Genomic DNA, 22,025 nt, shown 5'->3' on the forward strand with positions numbered 1-22,025 from the left:
ACCGTTTCGGCCTGAGTTTGCACAGTTTTCCCAGTGAAAATAGGCCTCGAATTGCAGCTCGACAGGAAACCCAAAACTTTTTGCACGTTAGACTATGCCAAACAATTTGTCATTAATCAATGTTTGGAATTTTTCCGTTCCTCCGCTCGGCTTCGATTTAGGCCTCTGCCTTTTGCAAATAATCAATCTTCGGTGAAAGTAGAGACAATAAACGAAATCTGATAAATGGCAAGACATTTTTTCCAAACAAAAATGTGACAGTCGCTGAAGTGTCAATTTGAGTGCAATCAGCAAGTTTGAATTTAAACAACGTTAGAGATAATGCCTTTAAAAGCTCGTCAGCATTAGATATAATGTCTTGTTGAATCATATTAAAATACGAAATAAAAATCATTTCATCGTTTCAACTTGGGATTTCTGTTCGATGCCACGGCTGAAACCATCCATCACATTTCGATAGCTACTTTGTCACCCAGGTCCACCTACTGGCACCCACTGCCACCCACTACCACCCACTGCTCCCATTGAAAACGCCATCAATTGAAGGATGACGCCGCCGACTGATCCGCAAATATTTGTATTCATTTCATAATATTTCAGCACTGGCAACATTGTCTATGGGCATGGGGCGCACTGCAGGTGACCTTCGGTCGCAGCGCACCCACCACCCCCCAACGACCCCCTTGCGAAACCACACCTCTGGCCAATTGCAAGTGCACCAAATAAATGCGACCTTGTCCCACACTGCAAATCTGAGTCTGTGCACTGAGGCTCTGATTTTGCATTGGCTGTGTCCAGCTGTGTGCAACGCGTAATTGCGAAAAAAAAAATAGAAAAACACGATGGAAATGCCGAAATGGAAAATCGTCGTGGGAAGGGATGGGTAGGGGGGCTGGCAGAGGTTAGTTCTGGGAAAGTGTCAAAGTCAACGCTGAAAGCAGTTTAAAGAGTTCAACTGAACAAATTGCACAAGATTACGCATACGCAGTGATGTCCCTCGTCAATTGTTTTATTTTCCTCGGGCCTGGCATTCAGTTTCCCGCGGGTGCCAACTTTGATGACATTTGCCTTTGTCTATTCAGATCCCCAGGCTTTGGGCTTCCTCCACCCGGCTTATGCAGTTTTCGCAGCTATTTACAGATTTCCCACAAGTTCGCCCCCTCAGACAATTCATTCTTGCTGGGTGGTGGCCGGGTGTTTGGGTGGTTGCGTGGTTTAGTGTTGCGGCTGCTAAGCCCAGAGTCATAAACAAGTCAACGCAACATGTCCGATTAGTAGAGCAACCACCGACTGGCATTTGTCACCCACTGACTGAGCCTAAGATGTAACTCTAGTCTGCACTCTCACAAATAAGTCTGTGTGCACATCCTTGAAGGATTATGCATTTTCGAAGCAGATTGTCTAAGAATTAGTGCTTTAAATCCCAAATTTCTGGCAGTGCATTATGATTCCTAATTCTTCGAAGTAAAGAAAAAACACACACACTTTTACACACTTAACTTCCCAAATGCTTGTCATAAAACATCTGTGTATTTCTGTAGATATATGTATCTGTAAGATTGCTTCGAAGTATCCATTTCAAAGAATTGATTAAGGAAACGTTGACTTTCAAATTTATATAATATGCAATTTTTTGAAATTTAATTCATAATGTTATAACTTAGCTTACATATGATAACATCCTCATGAACAGAACTTTTCAATCAGCCTTAGTAATATGTTCCACAATTATTCTTATTTGGATCAAAATTCATTTAACAATGTATGATTAATGCACTTCAAAGTCTAATCAATCAAAAGGCCGCCCAGTTTATTGCATTCCCCCCTTTTTTGAGTGTACCGAGCTTCTATTGGCGCTTCGTTCTCTGGTCTGCTCGGCTCGGTCACATTTGCTTGCATTACGAAATAATTGTAAAGCGCACGTCACTTTTCTATAGGCCTTCGTCTGTCTATCCGCTCGCTCCCCAACGAAGCCCCCTGTCCAAGCCCATGTATCCCCCTGAAAATCCCCCTTATGGTCCCACCTCCCCGCAGACAGCACACTTGGGCCATTCATGCGCAAGTCGTCAGCGCCCATTCACGGTCTGTCCCAGTAACACACTGGGCGAAAAAGCGCCATCAAACATCATGTCTGATATGCATCATTGGCGCTGGGTGAGGTATTGAAAGATACATTGCGAGAAAAAATGGATCAATATAATATTAAATAAATAAATTTGTGTAAATATATCTAGATATCAGTCATATATTTATATATATCATATCATATCGCTCCTGACAACTAAATTACCTATTAATAAGTTAGGCTGTTTATTAATTTAATATTGATGTCTTTTAAATTGGCTATTATAGTTCATAAATAGATTACCATTTTAAGTCGTATTTCAAGCATGAATTTTTAAATTTTTATTTTCAAGCCAGGCTTTTTAGCTCTTAATGAGTATTTTTTGGTTTTATCTTATATTTATTATTACCCATGGCTTGCAGTGTAATTGTTCGGCTGCAGATCCGTACCCTGACCCGTTTCCCGGACCCATTTCCCATTTCCCATATTCCGGATCCGTACCCGGACCGGCTCGGCTTGGCTAGCTCTCGGTTTGGCTTTACCCTGGGCTGGGCTTTATACTTGGCGCCCGCTGGTGGCTCTGCCGCTGCCGCTGCTGCAGTTGCAGTCGCAGTCGCCGTTCGCCTTGCCGCTTGTTTGCCATTCAAAATCCGTTCAGACGTTGTATGCACATCAAGTGTTGCCCTCTCGCTTCTGCATTACATTTGCATATAATGCTATCTCTATCTGCCTTTCTTTGGAGCCACCCCGCCCCGCCCCTCATGGCTTTTTTCATCCCATCATCTTTTCTCTCTGTGCACTAGTTGACGTTTTCTATTGTGGCTTCATTGTTGAATAGAAAAACGTGCAAAATAGTAACGAAAAAAGGAAAATAGCAAAACAGCTACCCCTGCTCTCCTTTCATTCTCCCCGTCACCCCCCTCCCCTTTTGCCAAGCCCCTCTCCCCACTCTATCACACGCACGCCTCTTGTTCGGCTTACAACTCCCCTAAAACTCCCATTCCCTGCCTACACTGGGAACAAATTCACACAACAACAGAAGTGGAAAAATTCTTAAGATTTCAAAGCAAGAAGTATTATATTTATTTAAAAGCGGCTAAAAATGATTCCTGTTCTTTCGAACTCTTTGCCTTAATAATTCCAAATCCACTAGCTTAAAACTTAACATTAGGTTTGCAATTTTTCTCAGTGCATCCCCATCACCATCTCCATCATCATCATCTCCGCTGCGTGGACTTGCCGCTTACATGGAAATAAAAGTGCAGATCTTGTAACTTTAGTAATTTTTCACATGACAAATTATGTGAGCAGCGACAAAGCGGGAAGTGGGTGGTGGGTGGGATGTCTGGTGGGTTCGTATGAGGGGGAGCGGTGCATGTCGAGAGGCCAACAAAGGGGCGCGTATGGAGATACACACACCCATACAAAGGCACTCGTGCACACACAGATACTCGAGGGGCCAAGAAGAGAGTCTATCCAAAAGGTGGCGAGTTGTGGCATTTTGAAAGCGGACAGTCCGCATTATGCAACAATGTGGCGCCCAGCTGCGAGACTATTAAATAAAGTTGCATTAAATATGAGGTTCTGGAACATTGCGGCTTAACAGCTCATAAATCTGTCACTAGTTTCACATTCAAATTGATATAGTACGCAGTTGTGATGTAAATTTGATTGATCGACTTTAACTTAAAGCCTCGACAAAAACTCAGCAGGGGATGCCTATGCTTTTTAAAACTTATGCTACTTTTATATAAAACTTCATACAAATACTGAAATGTTTGCTGGGATAATGAACGTTTGTTAGATTAATATTTAAGACTATTAACAATACAACTAAAATACATTCTGTCAAGCTTAACTCTTTGTTATTTGAGCTTCTTCTTGATAAAAAGATACATTGTACATACATTTTCACATATAGAAATGCACTTAAATCCGACCATTTTACCAAGCCCTCCGAGAAGCATTCCTACTATTTATAAATACCTGCTGCACTTCACCAGCAACAACAAACATTGCTCGACATTGCTAACAGCCCGTAATAGTTTTAAGCTGTTATAAAACGATTTATCCAAGCTGCCAAGATCCGGACTACATGCCAATGTAGTACCATACGCCCCATGAACGCCACCTCGGGCGCAATCCCTATCCGTTTATGAGGGAGTATCTATGAAAACCTCTGGACAATTTGACTCCCGCAAAGCCCGAAAGCAACAGCAGCGGTGACAACCACTGGGCCAGAGAAACAACAGCAAATCCCCATCCACATCCTGATGACTATCATGTGCGGCTATCAACAACATCATCAAAATGCACCAACATCCAGCAGCAGGGGCGATGAAAGGAAAAAGGGGGTAGAACCTCTGCAATTGCTTCGTGGTTACAACCTTTTCACTACGAAATCGAAGGGCTGCCGGGGGAGTGGGGGGGATGAGCGGAAAAGGCGAAAAGCGTTGGACACAGAACCACCAGTAAAAGCTAAAACGCATCGGGCGACACTCCACATATTCACACTGGAGGAAAATAGTTATAGTAAATGTGAGTACCTAAACTTCAAACAAATTTCCAAATATAAACGTTGAAACTTTGAATTATTTGTCAATAGTAGGATGGTATAAAAAATCAACATAAATTATATTTACATATTTATTTCTATTGGAGTAAAACAACTTGTTCTAAGGTTCGAATTTTATATTAAATTCATTACTACAGAATTTTCTTTGAGTGTTATCTTTGAACTGAAGTATTGTTATTGACATAAATAACCATTGAATTTGAGTTTTCGGAAACTTTAAATACTAATTGGGGAAATAACTTTTTAAGTGGCAATTTACGACATATGGTAAATATAGTTAATTTACAACTTAATAAAAAGAGAGATAAAAAGAACCATTTACCAAAATGCTTGTGTACTGAAAACCACGATTAGGAATATTGTACTCATATTATTATATCTCAGAGTTACCTCAAACCCGATAATTACTACTATGACTATGATTTCTACTGTGCAGAATTGTACTTGCAACGTTGAAGAGCTATAGTCTAAGTTGTAGCCCGAGGGGGGATGAATTGTGAAAAGCTGGGCCAGCGCATAAATATGCCGCCGACAATTGTCTGAGACATTCGAAGGGGCACAGCCCGTGGTGAGTGCGTGGTGGCGCCAGGGGGTTCGAGGGGGCTAAGGGGCCTCCTCCGAAGGGGTTTCCCACAGTGGCTGACTAGGGAGCTCATATGGGGGAGCCAGAACACGCAAAACAGAGCAGAAATATGTGAGGGGGCGGGGAGGGGATCGAAAGCGGTAGGCGAACCTCAGACAAAGCCAGCCAACGGCGGCTAAAAATGTTGGCCAGGCGGAGGCAAATGTTTTATGTAGCACCCACTGAGAGATAGCCATGGGAGATGTGGACACAGTGGTAAAGATATTCCAAGGATCCCCTTTAATATGCTAAAAAAATGTTTTTTTTTCGAACTTAAAGCAGGGAAAGAAAACATATGACATTTAAAAGGGATATTCAGCGAATTAGAACAAGCTAAGAAAAGAATATAATTCAGCAATGATATAAGTCTACACTATATATATTTCTTTCTACATAAATCTTATTAAATACAGCCCATAAAAATCCGATCTTGACTCATTTTAACAAAATTCAATTATGCTTCAAATACAATACAAACATATGAATATGAAAAACTTTTAAATCCTTAAAAGCTTAAAGGATTATCGAGCTGGAAAAACTGTAGGATTTAAATTGTAATGCAAAGTATTCAATGGTATTTCAAAGATTCAGTAGCTAAGAAACGTTAAGCTCCTCCCAAAGTTGGAAAAATCTTTATAAAAATAGGAATACACTGGAAACGATTTACATATTATTCCACTGTGAGTGCGGGTGTGTGTGTGTTTGAGTGCGTGTGTGTGGCTGATAGTGTGCGTAATGCGAATGTGCACGAAAAAGCGTAATAGAAAAAGAACTTTACAGTTGCATCGATTTAATCGTGCGGAAAGCTAAATATGAAGGAGGAAAAGATAGGGGGGGAAAAGCGGGAAATCTGCGTCTGGAGCATCGCAGGGGGAGGGGGACAGGGGTTTCGAGGGCGGCAGTGGGTCAAAAAGGGGGCGGGGCTGTGGCTCAGCCTAAATTGGGATACGCTTCGTTCGGCTCGGCTCATTTAAAGCAATTCTAGTGCTGCAAAACACAAACACAATTACCAGTACATGCAATTTATAATGAATGGCAAGCTGGACAGGGGCGGCGAAAAAGGGGCTTGAGGGGGGAAAGGGGGTGGTGTTTCAGTGGGTGGGAGGCCGTAACCCGCTGCACTTTGCGGTTCAAAGGATGCATTGTGGCCCCGTCTGCGATACAGATAGCAAAACTTTTGCGCTGTCTTTCCTTCGTTCCACTGGATTCTTCTTTCGCATTTCCTTCTCCCGTTTATCGTCTTATATTGCATAACATACGGCTCGGCTTAAAAGGGGGGAGGGGCGGGTGTGGGAGTAAGGGCCGTGGGGGACAAACAGGCGACCAATGTTATGTTTGCTACAGAGAAGAAAAAAATGCACCTAACTTTGCTGCATACAAATTGCTTAAGTTTCAGGACTCCACAGACAAGTACACGTTTTTTGTAAATTTTTTAGTTGAGCAGACGAAACTTTTCCTACTTATTGTGCAATAATAAAACCAGTCAACAAATATTATTCAAATTTAGCTTGCTGTGTTATTTTTAAAAAATATTTGTATGAATACACTTTATTAGCTATCCAAATGGTTATTATTTTTAAATGGTTCAACTGAATAGGCTTTCAATATAAACATATATTAAGAAATATTCATTTCATTAAGAACTTGAGCAATAGTTTTCAATTTTCACTTCATTAAAACTTTATTTTCCGATGATTTTTTTCGCAATGCATACACCTATCACTCCACCCACCAAACTCATTTTCTAATGGCGGCTTATACTTCCTAACCGAAAAGAGTTTACGTTTTATTCCGCTGCCAAAAGTTATGACTGCATTTAGCAGAGGGAAAACTTTCTTAGCTCAGACTTGCATTGATTTCAAAAGAGAGAAAATATATGTATGTACACATGGGAAATGGCTTGTGAGGGGGAGGGGGGGATTGTACTTTTAGGCCAAGTATTGTGCTTGAAGCACCCCGCCCAATGCACGCCGCCCACTTCCTCAAGTCACTCCATTTTAATCGAACTGTTTACTTAAAAGTGCAACTAAGGCAAATGAAAAGTTTCTTTTCGGCGTGTCAGACTCCGAGTAGATTGTAAATTGAATTTTGATAATGTCAATCGTAGGACGGCAGAAAAGTTTTTGCAATTCTTGCGGTTTAAGTGGATTCCCCTCCTCCCCTACCCAGTTTTTTTTTTTTACGCCCAGTGGTTATCATCCACCCAGAAATATCATAACAACTTACTGCTACTGCAGACAAATGGCCAATTTACATATGCACAATGCTGAAAAACACAAGCCCAAACACAAGTCATCCGCAAACAAACATTTGAAGCCCATCGAGGTCAAATATTTTGCAATTTGTTAACATATTTAAAACAGTTTATGGTAAAGGCAGACAACGAACAACTGTTGACTTTTCGCACCAACAACGATAAAAGATCGCCTGTGATTGTTGTGATAAACACTGAAGTTGAATGCTATAAAAAGTATATATTATTTTTCGAAAATATATATTAAATATATTGAAAACTGAAATGCATAAAAAAATTGAAAAAAAAATGCATGATCTTAAATTAGATACCTTTTATAACAGGCAATATTTTATCAATTCAAGCCTTTATTCATGAATATTAATTATTATTCATTAGATTCATAGTGAACCGTTTGTTAGATTTTCATTTGTTTATCATACCAAATACATTTGGTAAGTGATTTGAAGCAGAATACTTCTGCAGGCAGTCAAATATAAAAGAGCTAGAAATTAGTTGGTACTAAAAAGATGGTCACTTGGACTAGCTCTGTTTGGAGGCAATTGTTTTACCGTGAGTGTTTTTGGCAAAATAAAATTCGCCTGGGAGAGGGATGCTAACCAACAAAGCTGGCACTTTAAGCTAATGGCCGTCCTAGAGTCAAATTGCCACAGGCCTCATTATGCATACAAAATGGAAGCTTATTGGCCGGCCTGGCGGCACAAACAGCCGTACAAACATACGGACAGCGACGCCGTACGGACAATGACAGTTGCGTTTACGTTTACGGACAAACAAACAAAACTACGGGCTATATGAAAGTGCGCACACAACGACACAAAATCATTTGAAAGCAATTATATCAGACAAACACGGGGGATATGGCCAATGGTGATGCTACAGCTACTGCTGCTGGCACTGGTTATTCGAATGGGAGTGGGTCAGTCCCAGTCCGTGCTCAAAGCACGGCGTACAATGAATCAATTTACGGAACGTAACAAAGCCGCAATTACAAGCGCCAGCAGAGCGACAGAGACGAGAAACAAAACGACAATTATGAAAAGAGCAGCGAGTGCAATTGCATCGCAATCGCAATCGCAATTCCACACTGACGACAGTCATCTGTCGATGCGGTGCACAATTTTTGGGGCCACGCTAAATGACGCAGGGGCCTGGAGCAGTGTGTTCCCCCCTTTTTTTTTTGTTTTCGTTTGCATTCCTTGGTCGGTTTTCCTCGGTACTGTTCTAATGGATAATTGTCGAGCTCGCATGCAGATGCGAGGCATTCTTGAGCGGGTCAAAAGGGTAGCGGCGGCGGGATTAGCGATACGTACATATGTAGGTGCGCCAATCCACCCAAGAGCCAACTTGTTGATTCCCACTCAGAGGTTCGAAAATGCGAAAGGATATTTAGGGGGATGTTTCAAAAGGCTTTTCTGAACTTATTACTCACAGGTCATTCATTAAGTGCAAATAATAAGTTAGGAACTATTCTCAGCTAAATCTTATGAAGTATTAGTTCAATTGAGATGTGTATCTTCCACAAGCAACAAATTAATAGTTAATAATCTTAGCTATGTCAAGATTTAGTATTCGATTTTTGATTTTTTGAAGTTGAGCTTGGTTTGAATCTGTATCTAACTTATTTGATCCCAAATGAATTCAGTAAGCTAGGTATCAAGGCAATCGATCACTACACAGTGCGATCTCTCTCACTTGATGTTTGCTGCATTTGCACTAAAAATACATTGGCAAAGTGAATTGTATTAATAGCAGGGCATTTATTTAGTTATTTCAAAGTTTTGTGTGTTGTTTTTTTTTTTTTGTTTTATTTTCATTTTCTTTCGCCTTTGTGTTTATTTACTTTGCCATTTTGCGCCGAGCAGGCAGCTCGTCTTCTTTTATTTTCCGTGGGCCCTTCAAAAGATTTATAAAGTTTGCCAAAAGAGCGGGTGCCAAAGCAGGGGGAAAGGGGGGGTAGTCGGGCAGTGGGGGGGCGGTAGCGCTCAAAATTACTGAGCCGTGGCGATCGCCGCGCCAGTCAACGAAACTGTGAATGGAATTGTATTCGCATGTTTTCAACGATATTCGCCAAGTTGCACAACGAAAATAGAGAAAGATACTGAGACGCGGATACAAGTGCAGGGATGCGGATGCATCTGTATCTGTGCATCGGTGTAACTGTGTATCTGGGCAGCGTCATCAAAAGGTATTTTGAATTAATTCAAGATTTATGCATTCAACATTCGCTAGGTGCCACATTTCCCATTCGCATCGCCACAAAACTTTTACTCAACTTCATGTTGCAGTCAGTGATGGGAAGGCTAAGTGATTTACCAAAAACATCGTAGAAAAACAATTAATTTTAAGATTTTCAAAATTTAAAAAATGCAAAAAATATGACAAAATAGATAAAAGGTATACGGAAAAGTATCTATAAAGATCGTTAAGAAGGTAACAATTTCCCTAAAAAATCCCCGGAAAAATCCCTAAAAAACTCTAAAAAAAAAAAAAAACCCAACTCCCTGAGCAAGTAGTACCCTTTGGTACAACTAAAGTGCATCACTGGTGGCAGTTGCAACAGTTTCTGGTGTTTCAGTTGCAGTTGTTGCACCTGCCAGCATCGTCGGAGCTCAGCGAGCAGCAGGTGATCCATTTCTTTTATCCGGTAGCCTCCGCTTTCCCGCCACGAGAAATGTGGCAAGGGATTTGGAGGGAAAAGCGAGTCGGCAGCCCAGCCCAGCCTATTTTTGCTCTCGTGTTGTTGCGAGTTTGCCAAACTAATGCAAATAGACGAGCTGCAATCAGCATCCGTGCCCCCCTTTGTGGAGTGCTGAAATTCACTTGGGTTATACAATTTGCAGCATTTCGATAATAGATATATTTATAACCGTACATCTATGTGCATGTATGTATGTAGTATATGCATGAACTGCATAATTTATGGGCATTGCGTGTTCAATGGATTGCGACGGCTGTCCGGGCCATATGGCTGTACCTATGGCTTTTTTTCTAGATTCGCAGCGATTTTCCAATTTTGTGCTGGCTTTTCTCCCTGGGCCACTTCAATGACAAAGGGCTTATATGGCATGAATTGGCATACAGCAGTTGTGGAGCCCTCCTCGGCGCTTCTCAAAAAACGTAGCTAAATAGCCAAAATATGGGTTTAAAAGGAAGGAGGAAAATTTCATCTATCTATCTATTCTAGTTTTAGAAATATAATTGAAATTTTCATCATTTGCACTTCAAGCCTCAACAAAATTGCCATTCACCATTAAAATTCAAACTAAATTGCCAACTAATATTATAATTATGTGCTTCTTATTATCAATGAATTGAACTAATTTTCGTGGAAATGAAATTAACTTAAGTTGCTGACTGATAAATTATTATTAAATTTAGAGTTTAAATTTTCATTGAATAGGAGCCAATTGCCAGATTCAATTTGAAAATAAAGTTTTCTGTGAAATAGTTCACTTTTTGTGAATTTCTAATCATCATACATCTTTTTTTTCCATTCAACTGAAAATATTACATTCTATGCGAATTCGAACAAAACGACGAGAGCTCCCTATTCAGTAAATTGTTCACTTTATGGGCTGCGTCAAAAGTCCGCTCCATCACTACCTTCAATCAGTCCACTTGGCTGCCAATCACCGGATCATCCATTTGCTAGTCCGACTTTCTGACAGCCAAACTGCACCCCCGACCACCAAGAAGACTACTGCAAGCCGATGCAAATTATCAGCAATGCAGCTCGCAATTAATCTACTGCATATGACACCGCAATCACAACTTAACCCATTTTGGCACAAGTATAAATGTTGAATGCGGGGCTGGGAAGCTGGAAGCTGGGGAATCAGATTGATAATAAACTGTAGCCGGAAGGATGAAAGCGAGTCGAGGGCAGCAACTGCATTGCACTAAAGCACTAAGCCGAATGGCTTTAATTGAATTTTGATGTCCTTGGCAAATTGTTTTCTAATTAGTTTCGCAGACTTGGATCCCCAGCTGGGCCATCGTCCATTTCTGGCCGCTTTCGGCCAGTTCCGGACCCAGTTGACATAGAAAACTTTCTGTCAACAACTCTAACTGCCTTGACACCGCTCCCCAGGCCATGCTCCATTCGCTTCCGGCGCCCTGCGCTTCAATAATGACAAACTTAAAACTTAAACAATTAATGCCACGTCCACGACCTCAAACTAAATAAAAAAGTTCTCGTAAAACTCGGCACTGCGAAGTTTGGATGCCCTTCTTTCAGAAAAATTGTGTAAGATCTTAGGAAAAAATGTATATATTTTAAAAATATAAATAAAATATAATTTGTGCACAAAAATCTGAGATACTCAGTTGCTAACAACATCAGTTTCCAAACTTTTAAGGATGGTAATTTGTAGATACTTCTACATGTCTTTGTTTCTATAGCCATGGTATTATAAGTTAATCAATCTCGAATTGAATAAAGAATATTCTTCACTTTCTGAGATACCTATCGCTAGGGTATACACATACATATAAGAGCAGCACACTTACCCGGGATCATTGGGCACCTCCGAGGGGGAACAGGGTCCCAGCTCCACTTGCTGTTGCTGCTGCTGCTGCTCAATCTTGATGTCCATGTTGGGGGTTTTGGCTCGGGATTGAGATGAGTTGGAGCTGGAGCTGGTGATTGGAGTTTGCAGTTGGGTTTGAGCGGAGCTGATGTGGTTGTCTGGCTGTCTATTCTATAATTGTTGCTCCAACGCCTTCTGTGCGGGCATCGAGATGCGAGGGGAGGTCGAGTGGTTCTGTGCGGCTGAGTGGCTGTGATACTGGGTGTTATGTGTGGACGGGGGATGCTGCTACTACGAGTTGGCTAACAAAGTGTTCCCTTAATCATTGGCCACGATGGCTGCTAGTTGGCTGTTCGATTGGCTGCCGGATTCCTTGTTTTCCATTTGGCCTGGCTTTGGTTTTCCCGCTGATTTTCCACGGCTTTTCTCCTGCTTTGGTTATCGTTTTATTTAGCTTGCTAATTATAATTTGGTTACATTGCACACTTTGAATCACATTTCTTGGTTGTTTTGGTTGCTTCGTTTTGCAGGCCACTTTTGGTTTGGTTTAAATATTATTGTGTATTTTGTAACTATTATTTCGTTTGGTGTTTAGACTTTAAGTTTTAGAAACGTTGCGTTAACTTTGGTTGTTGGTTTCCCAATTGATTTGAAGGCAACATATTACTGCAAAAGATCTATTTTGTTGTATTTGGTGAAAATTAATTAAATTGCAATTTTAAACTTTGCCCAGGGAAACTTTTGAAAATGCTATTTTCCCCTTCACTCGCTCCACCTCGCCCTCCTCGCTTTCCCACCCATTCGCAGCTGCTGCACCACCCCCACCCACCCCCTAAAATGCAATGATTCGCAACGAACAATCGTAAAATGCAAAAAAGTGCAACCGATGTGGGAGCGATAGAGAGAGGGAGGAAAACCGTGGAAAAGCCAGGTGAGGAACGGGCGGAAAAAGGGGGGCGGTTTAGTAACGGCTGAGTGACAATTGGGATGCGGTACTAAGACTGAAAAAGATCTTTGTTTGAAATAAATTTGACTTACTTTACTTCATATATGACATGAGCCATCAAATTAATTTTCTTGGAAAAGGCGCCTCATAAAAATTAAGAAAACTAAAGATAAAATGTTTTAATAAAATTAGAAGTCTGCGTAATTGCTTGTTGTGAGATTTTGTTAAAATTTCCAGTATTTATTAAAAGGAAATCTACTAATTTATTCAATTCCCATCGTTGTTAAATAATCTGAACGATTTTTAATAATTAAAAATGGTTTTAAATATCACTTTTTTAAAGCGAGAAACAACTTAGGTTCCCCAAACAATTTTTCGGAAATTCAAAAATGCTGGCATCCAAATTTTATAGCTTTGAACTTTTGCTTGTTAAAGCAATTATTTTCCGTTGCTTTCTCTCTGAAATTATTCGCTTTCCTATATTTTTTGTGTGTTCTTTTTTGCATTTTCTGTGCTTAATACGCGCCTTGATCTTTCCCACACCCACAACAGCAGTAAAAACAACAACAAATAATAGAAAAAGACAGAGATAGATAGAGAGGGAGGTGCGAAAGGGCAATAAGAACATTGCATGCAGTGACTCCCTCAACAAAAATTACAACAACGCCAGCAACAATATAATAACGCGCAGCATGCAAGCTTTCACGAACAGACACGCACACACACAATCGTACACCAGCAGACACACACACCAGCACAGGGAACATGCACCGTTACAACGAGAGCAGAAGTTAACTGGCGGCAGCAACAAACACGTGACCCGACAATTGCAATTGCGACAATTGGCAGCACAAAATAAAACAAAATAAACGATAAGCTAAAACAGAGCTAAGGGAACACATGTGTGGCCAGAGATCGCCGACAGGGGGCGCTCGATTGATCGATCAGTAATCGATGTTACCGTTAGTACAGCCGATGTCAGCCATTTTATAAAAGTGATCACCACAAAGATCCCTAATAAAAGGAACGATAATATAAATCAAATGTATATTTTATGTAATAAATGTGTTTGTTGATTGATTTTACACAAATTGATAAATTTTGCTTCCTATCTTAAAGCAGAATAAATGTAATGGCAAAACACTTTTAAATATAATTTTCACCTTTTGTCATAAATACACAATTTTAAGTTTCTAAGTAATCAAACAAAAAACCTAAGGGAAAGTCACAGGAAATTAAAATCCAATAAATCAATAAATCAAATCATCACTAGGGATCTCTGCCGCTCTCTTTGTATCGATCAAATATGGATGTTGCCGTTATTTTGCCGGCCGGCAGCCATTTTGCAGGAAAGATCAACACAAACGCAATGTGTTAGTGAGAGCGAGCGAGAGGTTGGGCGGGGGTGCGAGGGAGAGGTTTGCGCTTTAACTCCTCTACTTCAGCGATTATTGTAGTTGATTGCAATTAAAATCGAATGCCGCGCACTGTTACTTGTTTTCCCTATTTTTTTGTATTTTGTATTTTATATTATATAATCGTCAAATTGCACTCCACACAGCCATCGAGGTAAACAAAATGCAAAATGCCCTCCACAGCATGGGGTTTTCCTTTCGGGCCTCTCGGTTGTATTGGTTTGGTATCTTGTACGCGATTTGGTAGTTGTTTTGGTTAAAACGCACGCACTCCACGAGCGGTACGAACAGCTCTGAAATCGGGCGACTCGAGAGGAATATAGAAACTGCAACGGTTAGTGCAACGCTGGCGTTCCGCTTTTCTCAGTGCGCGCACACGAACGCGACAACCAACAAGACGACACTGAGCGGCGAGACCCCAAAACCCAACTGACGGCCCCAAAACGACCGGCGGCAGCGACGTCGACTGCACTGCTGCACTCTCTGCCTTCGCTGCTGTTGTTGTTGTCGCTGCTGCTGCTCCTACGGAGCTTTGCACCGGCAGCGGCAGAGGCGCCGACTGCGGCAGTTGCACTATTTACCGGCTGCACATGGCGCATGTACTTCAGCATCACAGCTGATAAGTGATAAGCCGCAGCGAGGAAGAGAAGCCGGCGAAAGTTTGCGGAAAAAGCTTACCGAAGAGCGGCGTTCTCTTAGGCCGCGTGCAGCTTTAAAAGCTCACACTGAGAAAAATTGAAACCTTTCACTATCAGCCAACTCAAGAATAGCCAGCTTCAAAACCTTAAGTTAAGAACAAATTTTGTATTCCAGTGTTATCATAAGATTTTATTGTATGAAATCTACATAATGGAGCAATACATTGTACGAGAAAATACTTTAGTCACAGATCCATTCGTCAAATTGCAACTTTTGCTGTTTTCAAAACGTGGTGGGCATCCACCGCAATAACAACACTGATTCAATAATAACATCGTTTAATTTCGCTTTTCCACACTGACAGGTCATTTCCATTCTTTATTGCCCTTTTGAAACTACGCATACGGGGAATTTAGTACAGGCTAGCACTTATTTGCTCAACACGGGAACAAGTTATCCATGTGGGTATCTTAAAATTATGCAAAAACAATAATGAACGCGTCGTGGAGAATTGTAACTCCAGAAGGTCTAGGAACTCCTTGAGCCCTCTCGATCTGCCACATGTCGGGGTTTTCTCCGGTCCGCGTTTGGGGATTACAACAAAAACAAACAGATGTCGGCACCCTCGAACTAACACTCCAAAACTCCCCATCCACATGAGCGAAGATCGTTGCCTAACTGCTCTGGGCAGTTACGGGCTTGGTGGGCGGCGATGTTGGCGTGCTGCCAGCGTCCAGAGGCTCCGTTCGTTCCTTTTCCTTGTTCCAGCTCTTGAGGCCTTCGGGCAGAGTGGTGTCCTCCTCGAAGGAGCCGGTACCCTCGACGAACTCCTCGTAGGTTGACTTCTCCTTGAAGGGTCGTGGGCCCAGCAGCTCAATCATATCATCACGGCTGAGCACTTCGTTTTGGAGCAGCCTTTCCGCCACTTTTTGAACATTCTCCTTGTGCTTGGTCAGCAGACTAGTGGTGGCCTCGTGGGCACATTTGATAATAGACCTCACCTCGTTGTCGATCAGCTGCGCTGTGTCCTCCGAGTAGGGCTTGCTGAAAACGGGATCACCGGCCTGGCCCACATCGAAGCTGACCTGCCCGACCTTCTCGTTCATGCCGAAACGCACCACCTGGGAGTAGGCAATATCGGTGATCTTCTTCAGATCATCCTGAGCACCAGTGGTAATGCGATTAAAGAACAGCTCTTCGGCCACACGGCCGCCGAGCGTCATGCACATGCGATCGAACAACTGCTCCTTGGACAGCAAGTAGTGATCCTTGGGCAGATACTGGGCGTAGCCCAGTCCCTTGCCGCGTGGTATAATCGAGACCTTCAGCAGAGGATCTGCGTGCTCCAGGAACCAACCGGCCACCGCATGGCCAGCCTCGTGGTGTGCCACCGTTCGCTTTTCCTCCGGCGCCAAAACATTGGTCTTCTTCTCCATGCCAGCGATAACACGCTCAATGGCCTGTTCGAAGTGCTTGAGTACGATCGAATCCTTGGAGTCACGGGCGGCAATCAAAGCAGCTTCGTTGCACACATTCGCGATGTCAGCGCCTGTGAAGCCTGGTGTCAGTGCAGCCATTTTCCTGCTCAGCTCGTTCTTGTCCAGCGACGTCTTCAGGTTACCCAGATGCACCTTAAAGATGCTCGCCCTGCCCTTAATATCAGGTGCTGGTACATAAATCTGCCGATCGAAACGACCTGGACGCATGAGAGCCTTGTCCAGAATATCAACACGATTAGTGGCGGCCAGTACGACCACATTCGTAGTGGTATTGAAGCCATCCATTTCCACCAGAAGCTGGTTAAGGGTATTCTCTTGCTCCGAGTGGCCACCGAAGGTCTTTCCACCACGTTTGCGACCCACAGCATCGATTTCGTCGATGAAGAGGATGCAGGGAGCATGCTTTCGGGCCATGGCGAACATGTCGCGGACACGAGAAGGTCCCACGCCCACAAACATCTCGAGGAACTCGGATCCCGACACGGTAATAAACGGTACATTCGCCTCGCCGGCGGTAGCCTTGGCCAGTAGCGTTTTACCTGTTCCGGGTGGGCCAGTTAGCATGGCACCCTTTGGTATCTTGGCGCCTAAATCGATATACTGCTGCGGGTTCTTTAGAAAGTTAACAAACTCCATGATTTCGATTTTGGCTTCCTCGCAACCGGCAACGTCCCTGTAAGGAATATAATAGGTATTAGGTATGTACTGTGAAGTCTCGCCAACTTACTTGAAACCCACACCAATCTCATTGGGATTGGTTAGCTTGGCGGTGGACTGCATGACGCCACCAAAAAGACCACCACCCTTGCGACCACGGCCTCCACCCATCATATCGGCGGACTTCCGCATCATATAGACCAGGAAGCCTATGATGAGCAACGTGGGCAGCAGACCCGTCAGACTGGCGGCCTCCACCTCGTTGCGATAGATAACGGGCACAAAGTTGATGGACTCCGTTCCCTGCTCCGTCTGGGCCGCCTCCAGGTTTCGCTCAAAGCTATCCACACTGCCGATGTTGAACCACAAGACGCCACTGCCGCTGTTGCTGTTCTGCTGCAGACGCACTCGCACCCACTTCTTGTTAACCACCTCCAGCTTCTCCACGACACCCTTCGACAGGTAGCTGTTTTTGGGAAATAGAGATAAATATAATAGTGAGAATCGCAATCGTATCACAACATGCGAAAGATCTAGATCCATGGAATTATGCATATATTCCACAGCTTCTAGTTTCACATGTTTTGATCGAGCTCTTATGCAACACGTGATGCTAGACCTCACCTGTTGACGAACTCCTTCCACGAGATCTCCTTGTAGCCCATCTCGAAAAAGGCGAACGAACCCACCAGGACGACGGCTCCGATGGCACCCAGAAGGATCCACCGCTCCCTGTCCCCGCCGCCACCGTTCTCGCCCAGAGGTCGTCCGCCCAGTGAGTTGCCTCCTTTTCCTGCCGGCCCCCTCGAGCTGTTGCTGAACATGCCGAAGTTCCAGTCCGATTTCGCGTCTGTTTGGGATCTGCTGGGTTTAACCGAGGCGGGTGTCGATGTGCTGGGCTTCTCCGAGGCGGATTTGCTGGAACCCGCGGGTGGCTTCTTATCGCCGACGGATCCCTTCGGTTGGCCAGACGACTTGCCGCCGGCTTCAAAATACTTTTCGAATCCCTTCGGCGGCTTCTTGCACAGCAGTTGGATCTGTTTGACCACGTAGCGCAGCAGGGGCGACAGCTCCGTGGGCATGATGTAAACCCCGGCGCCCGTGGCTCCCATGTGTGTGCGTTGTCCCTGCATAAAAAAGGAGGAGCATTATAAACTTGGATAGCCCTGTAAGTGAGGGATGTGGGCACCTTTCCCGGCAAGGAACCCGCCGTGTAGTTGCGCCGCATCATTCCGGCCATCGTTTTGGCCGTGCCAAACAGCCGGAACGCCATGACTACGGCGGTTTTTCGGTTCTCGCGCTAGGTTACCCAACGATCGGTCGCCCGGATTGCGTGGCCACCGCCTCCAAGCCTCTCACACTGACACAATTTTGGTACGGAAATAATGGGTTTTTGAAACTGACACCGAAATTCGCCGCCACGCACACCCGGTTTCTTTTGAATTTCTCTCGGATTTCGCAAATTAAATGGTGAAATAATAAGCGTAAGAAATTTCTTATTACTAAGTGTGACCGCGCCAAAAACAATGGAAAATACCGACCGGTCTATTAATAAATACCATAGTTTCAAAAACCTTGATATTTTTTAGGTAGTGAATTTTAAATAACCTCTTTAATTAAATTTTTATAAAATAAAATAAAATACAAATACATACATATACAAATGGCATATCTAAACCCAATGAACCCTCATGACTGCTAATCGAATGTCATAGCGCATAGGGCCCAATTGCAGGAGAACAATGCTATATAGCAATCATGAGCTGTTCAGTTTGTGCCAAACTGTTAATTAAACTCATGGATAATAAATAATACCGATATACATTTAAAATACCAACGGTCACGTTTTTTTGTGAATATAATAGCACTTTATGGATAAGTCATTTTAAAACCATAAAGATGTAACGTTCAGTGAAGACGCGAACCTTGGTTTGGAAACAAACTTAAAAAGCTCTTTCCAAAGGAAATTAATTAGTGAAGTTCAGTCAAAAGTATTTTTAAATGTGATTGTTTCTATACCTTGAATGTTCTGCCAAATGGTTATCCAATGCCATTAAACATGAATGGAAGCCCGAAAACAGTAGCACTCTGCATAAATCCACAGATATAGAAGAGGCTCAGCTTTGGCAAGTTGTGCAAGTTACATGGCAAAAGTTGGCCCCAAACGTTGTCAGGACCAGGTGGACTCCATGCCGCGTAGGTGTAAGGCTGTGCTGGCTAACAAAGGCAATCCAACCAAGTATTAAACCCTAATTAACGTATTAAAAAGAAAGACTAATTAGTTCTAAGTCAAGTTGCATTTCGTTACTATTTTATCATAGCACTGCTATTTCAGTGAAGACCAAAATTTCTGCCTATTATGTTGTTTTAATCTATTTTTTTCGAAATTAATGAAGAATCAATTGAATTATTTGAAATTAAATATCTAATGTTATTATAACAAAAAAATTTGCCCATTAAAACTGTAAGTCATAGAAGTTTTTTTATCTTAAACTCGCAGGTCCCAAGCACTGCTATTTTTATGAACACAGCTGTATGTGCGGAAAGGAGCATCGAGTGGTCATCTTGACCACGCAGTATGCATCCACTTTAGTGTGGCTTGGATGCAAGTTGGTCAAGGAGCAGAAGTGATGGGTTCTGGCGAGAGCGGGAGGATTTTAAGGAAGAAGGCGCCTCTTCGCACCACTCCCCTGCATTTTCTCATACTCCCGATCTGCAACTCCCATTCTACTCCTTCCACCTGGCTGACTTGGACGGTGCACCCACAGTGTCATGATCGACGACCATTGGGTGTGGATGGCTCCGTGTTGATTTCTTTCTGGACGAGATTGTCGATGCTGTACTAGGTGCGATAGGTCCTTCATGAGAAGGCTCAGTATACCGACACATTACCCTTTCTCATTGCTGATATTTTGTATACACAGTGTATCACCAATACAAACATTAAAAGCAAAATGCATAATTTTCTCAAAAATACAATCAAAAAATAAATGTAAGGCGAGCGCAGTAGGTGTGTTTTACATACAAATTTCCAGCTAGCACGCATCATTTGTTGTCTCTCTATGTAGAATTTTTATACAACTCTTTAGTACATATCTTTTTACGCATATATTCATAAATCCGTGGCCAGTCGAATGGAGGAGGCTCAAGTGGGTAAACAAGTTCGATTGCAGGACTTGCCGGCTGATGTGCTGCATATGGTCATGGGCCATTTGGACCTATATCACCACAAGTTGCTGCGGCAAACTTCGGAGGAACTGAAGCAGATCAGCACGGCGTACATACTGCATCATCACAAGGCCTACGAGGTGGCCCATTCGGAAGGACTCTCGGAGGAGCAGAGTAGCGCGAAAAGGATCATGCTGCAGGTGGGCTAGTTCTCAACTCGATACACGATCTAACCACTTTCCCCAGGTCCTGCGCACGGCTATTAGCTACTTTTCCGACGAGGACAGTGAATCCGACGTGGCCATCAGTCTGCTGCACTTTCACTCTAAGGAGGCCGTTTTTTATAATGAAGCTGACCATCTGGGCAAGTTCCTTGTCCATTTCCTGATCCTCAATGAGCAAGCCTTCAACGTATTCAGTGCTGAGAGACTGAAACTTAAGCGCCTCCATTACACAATGGCAATTTTCGGCCTATTGCGAGTGAGTTAAGTCCTTTGCTCCTTGAGTCTACCGAGTTGTGAGCTGTGCACATATCTCTGCAGCAATTTCGAAATTTTAGGATCTTGGGATTCGGCAAGACCTTTTGGCACTGGAACGTGGAGGTCGAATTGAGCCACACCTTCATCGGTGTCATTGAAGAAGCAAAGGCCAGCTTTAATACTGTGGAGTCCCAACGACGCATCAACTTCATCTCCATTCTGGCCGAGCTGCTCTTCCACGAGAAGAGCAACCAGAACTATGGGTAATAGACGTGCTTCTCTATGTTCGTAGATTGATCTATTCATATATTTCTTTCAGTGGACAGAGGGGCTTGGAAGGCACTTTGTACACCTACAGTATTCAGCCAAATTCAAAAGCCAAGCGCACTCCTCGAATGTTTATAAAGTTTATAGTGGATGGTCCGCAGTTTCTACTTGAATATCTGAAGGACCTAATCAGCGGAGAGGAAGATCCTCACAATCCGTTCGTCTTGCCACCAGGAACAGACTTTGCCATTCGAGTTGAGACCAGGTGCTTGAAAGGACCCCAGTTTGTATATTTCGGAAATCTGAATTTTAATGTGTTGAGATGGAGCGAACTAGTCGAATGAAGATGTATCTGGACGAAAATGCTAACCAAATTAACGATCCTGTAACATTTAGTTCGAATACAAGATATTTGACGTTTTATATACAAAAAATGTTTTTTTTTTATTGCCCATGTAAACTACTGATAAAATTGAAAACCTAACAAGAGCGCAAAGATATATTGGTTTTACATATATAGATAACATACACATCTTCCAATCTAGCTATGTATGCATTCTATAAATACAGTCTAATCCGATTTCAGATAGATTATCGCATTTGTTTTCGTTCTCTTTTGTAGCCTCGATAAAATTTATCAAGTAACATACATAGCTTAAACTGAATATTTCTTTTGTTTATTTGCCCAGTTTCTTATTTAATACTTATTAGTTATTTGTTTCTTACTATGTGGCGAATATCTACATATATACAGCTGTGTTCATAAAAATAGCAGTTTTAATGGGCAAACTTTTTAATGGGACAGCAGTGCTGTCCTCTACCCACCTAAATATATTTTTCTTAATTTATTGCCCTTTTAAATATACGAATTAACTTAACCAAACATACTTTTTAAAAAATATTGATA

The 22,025-nt window shown here is 42.6% G+C and overlaps 3 protein-coding genes across 7 annotated transcripts in view; 1 reads left to right on the forward strand and 2 right to left on the reverse strand.

The window, feature by feature from the left end:
* The window catches only part of LOC117141065 (RNA-binding protein Musashi homolog Rbp6), a 175,491-nt gene extending 160,668 nt beyond the window's left edge, over positions 1-14,823 (reverse strand). The window contains exons 1-2 of one of the 4 annotated variants that reach the window (XM_033304356.1): positions 14,435-14,811; positions 12,029-12,725 (exon numbers count right to left, since the gene is read on the reverse strand). In XM_033304356.1, coding sequence (XP_033160247.1) covers positions 12,029-12,114 — 86 coding nt within the window. In that variant the 5' untranslated portion in view covers positions 12,115-12,725; positions 14,435-14,811. Of the gene's footprint in view, positions 1-12,028; positions 12,726-14,434 lie in introns of all 4 variants that reach the window. The other 3 variants (XM_033304357.1, XM_033304355.1, XM_033304354.1) reach the window with 3 other exon arrangements.
* A 546-nt stretch (positions 14,824-15,369) lies between these two features.
* Positions 15,370-18,723, reverse strand: LOC117140282 (AFG3-like protein 2). Its single transcript, XM_033303110.1, has 4 exons — positions 18,394-18,723; positions 17,829-18,331; positions 17,275-17,670; positions 15,370-17,220 (listed from the first exon to the last, which is right to left on the reverse strand). The coding sequence occupies exons 1-4, from the start codon at positions 18,475-18,477 to the stop codon at positions 15,723-15,725; spliced, it is 2,481 nt and encodes an 826-aa protein (XP_033159001.1). The 5' UTR covers positions 18,478-18,723; the 3' UTR covers positions 15,370-15,722.
* A 1,499-nt stretch (positions 18,724-20,222) lies between these two features.
* LOC117140430 lies at positions 20,223-21,544 on the forward strand. Of its 2 annotated transcripts, XM_033303346.1 has the most exons (4): positions 20,226-20,572; positions 20,619-20,852; positions 20,915-21,114; positions 21,171-21,544. In XM_033303346.1, the coding sequence occupies exons 1-4, from the start codon at positions 20,339-20,341 to the stop codon at positions 21,460-21,462; spliced, it is 960 nt and encodes a 319-aa protein (XP_033159237.1). In that variant the 5' UTR covers positions 20,226-20,338; the 3' UTR covers positions 21,463-21,544. The 2 variants fall into 2 exon arrangements, with proteins under 2 accessions (XP_033159238.1, XP_033159237.1); XM_033303347.1 differs by lacking the exon at positions 21,171-21,544 and having other exon boundaries at positions 20,223-20,572; positions 20,932-21,108.
* The last annotated feature ends 481 nt before the right edge of the window (positions 21,545-22,025 follow it).

The sequence above is a fragment of the Drosophila mauritiana genome, chromosome 3L, assembly GCF_004382145.1.
Source record: "Drosophila mauritiana strain mau12 chromosome 3L, ASM438214v1, whole genome shotgun sequence".
Classification (NCBI taxonomy): domain Eukaryota; kingdom Metazoa; phylum Arthropoda; class Insecta; order Diptera; family Drosophilidae; genus Drosophila; species Drosophila mauritiana.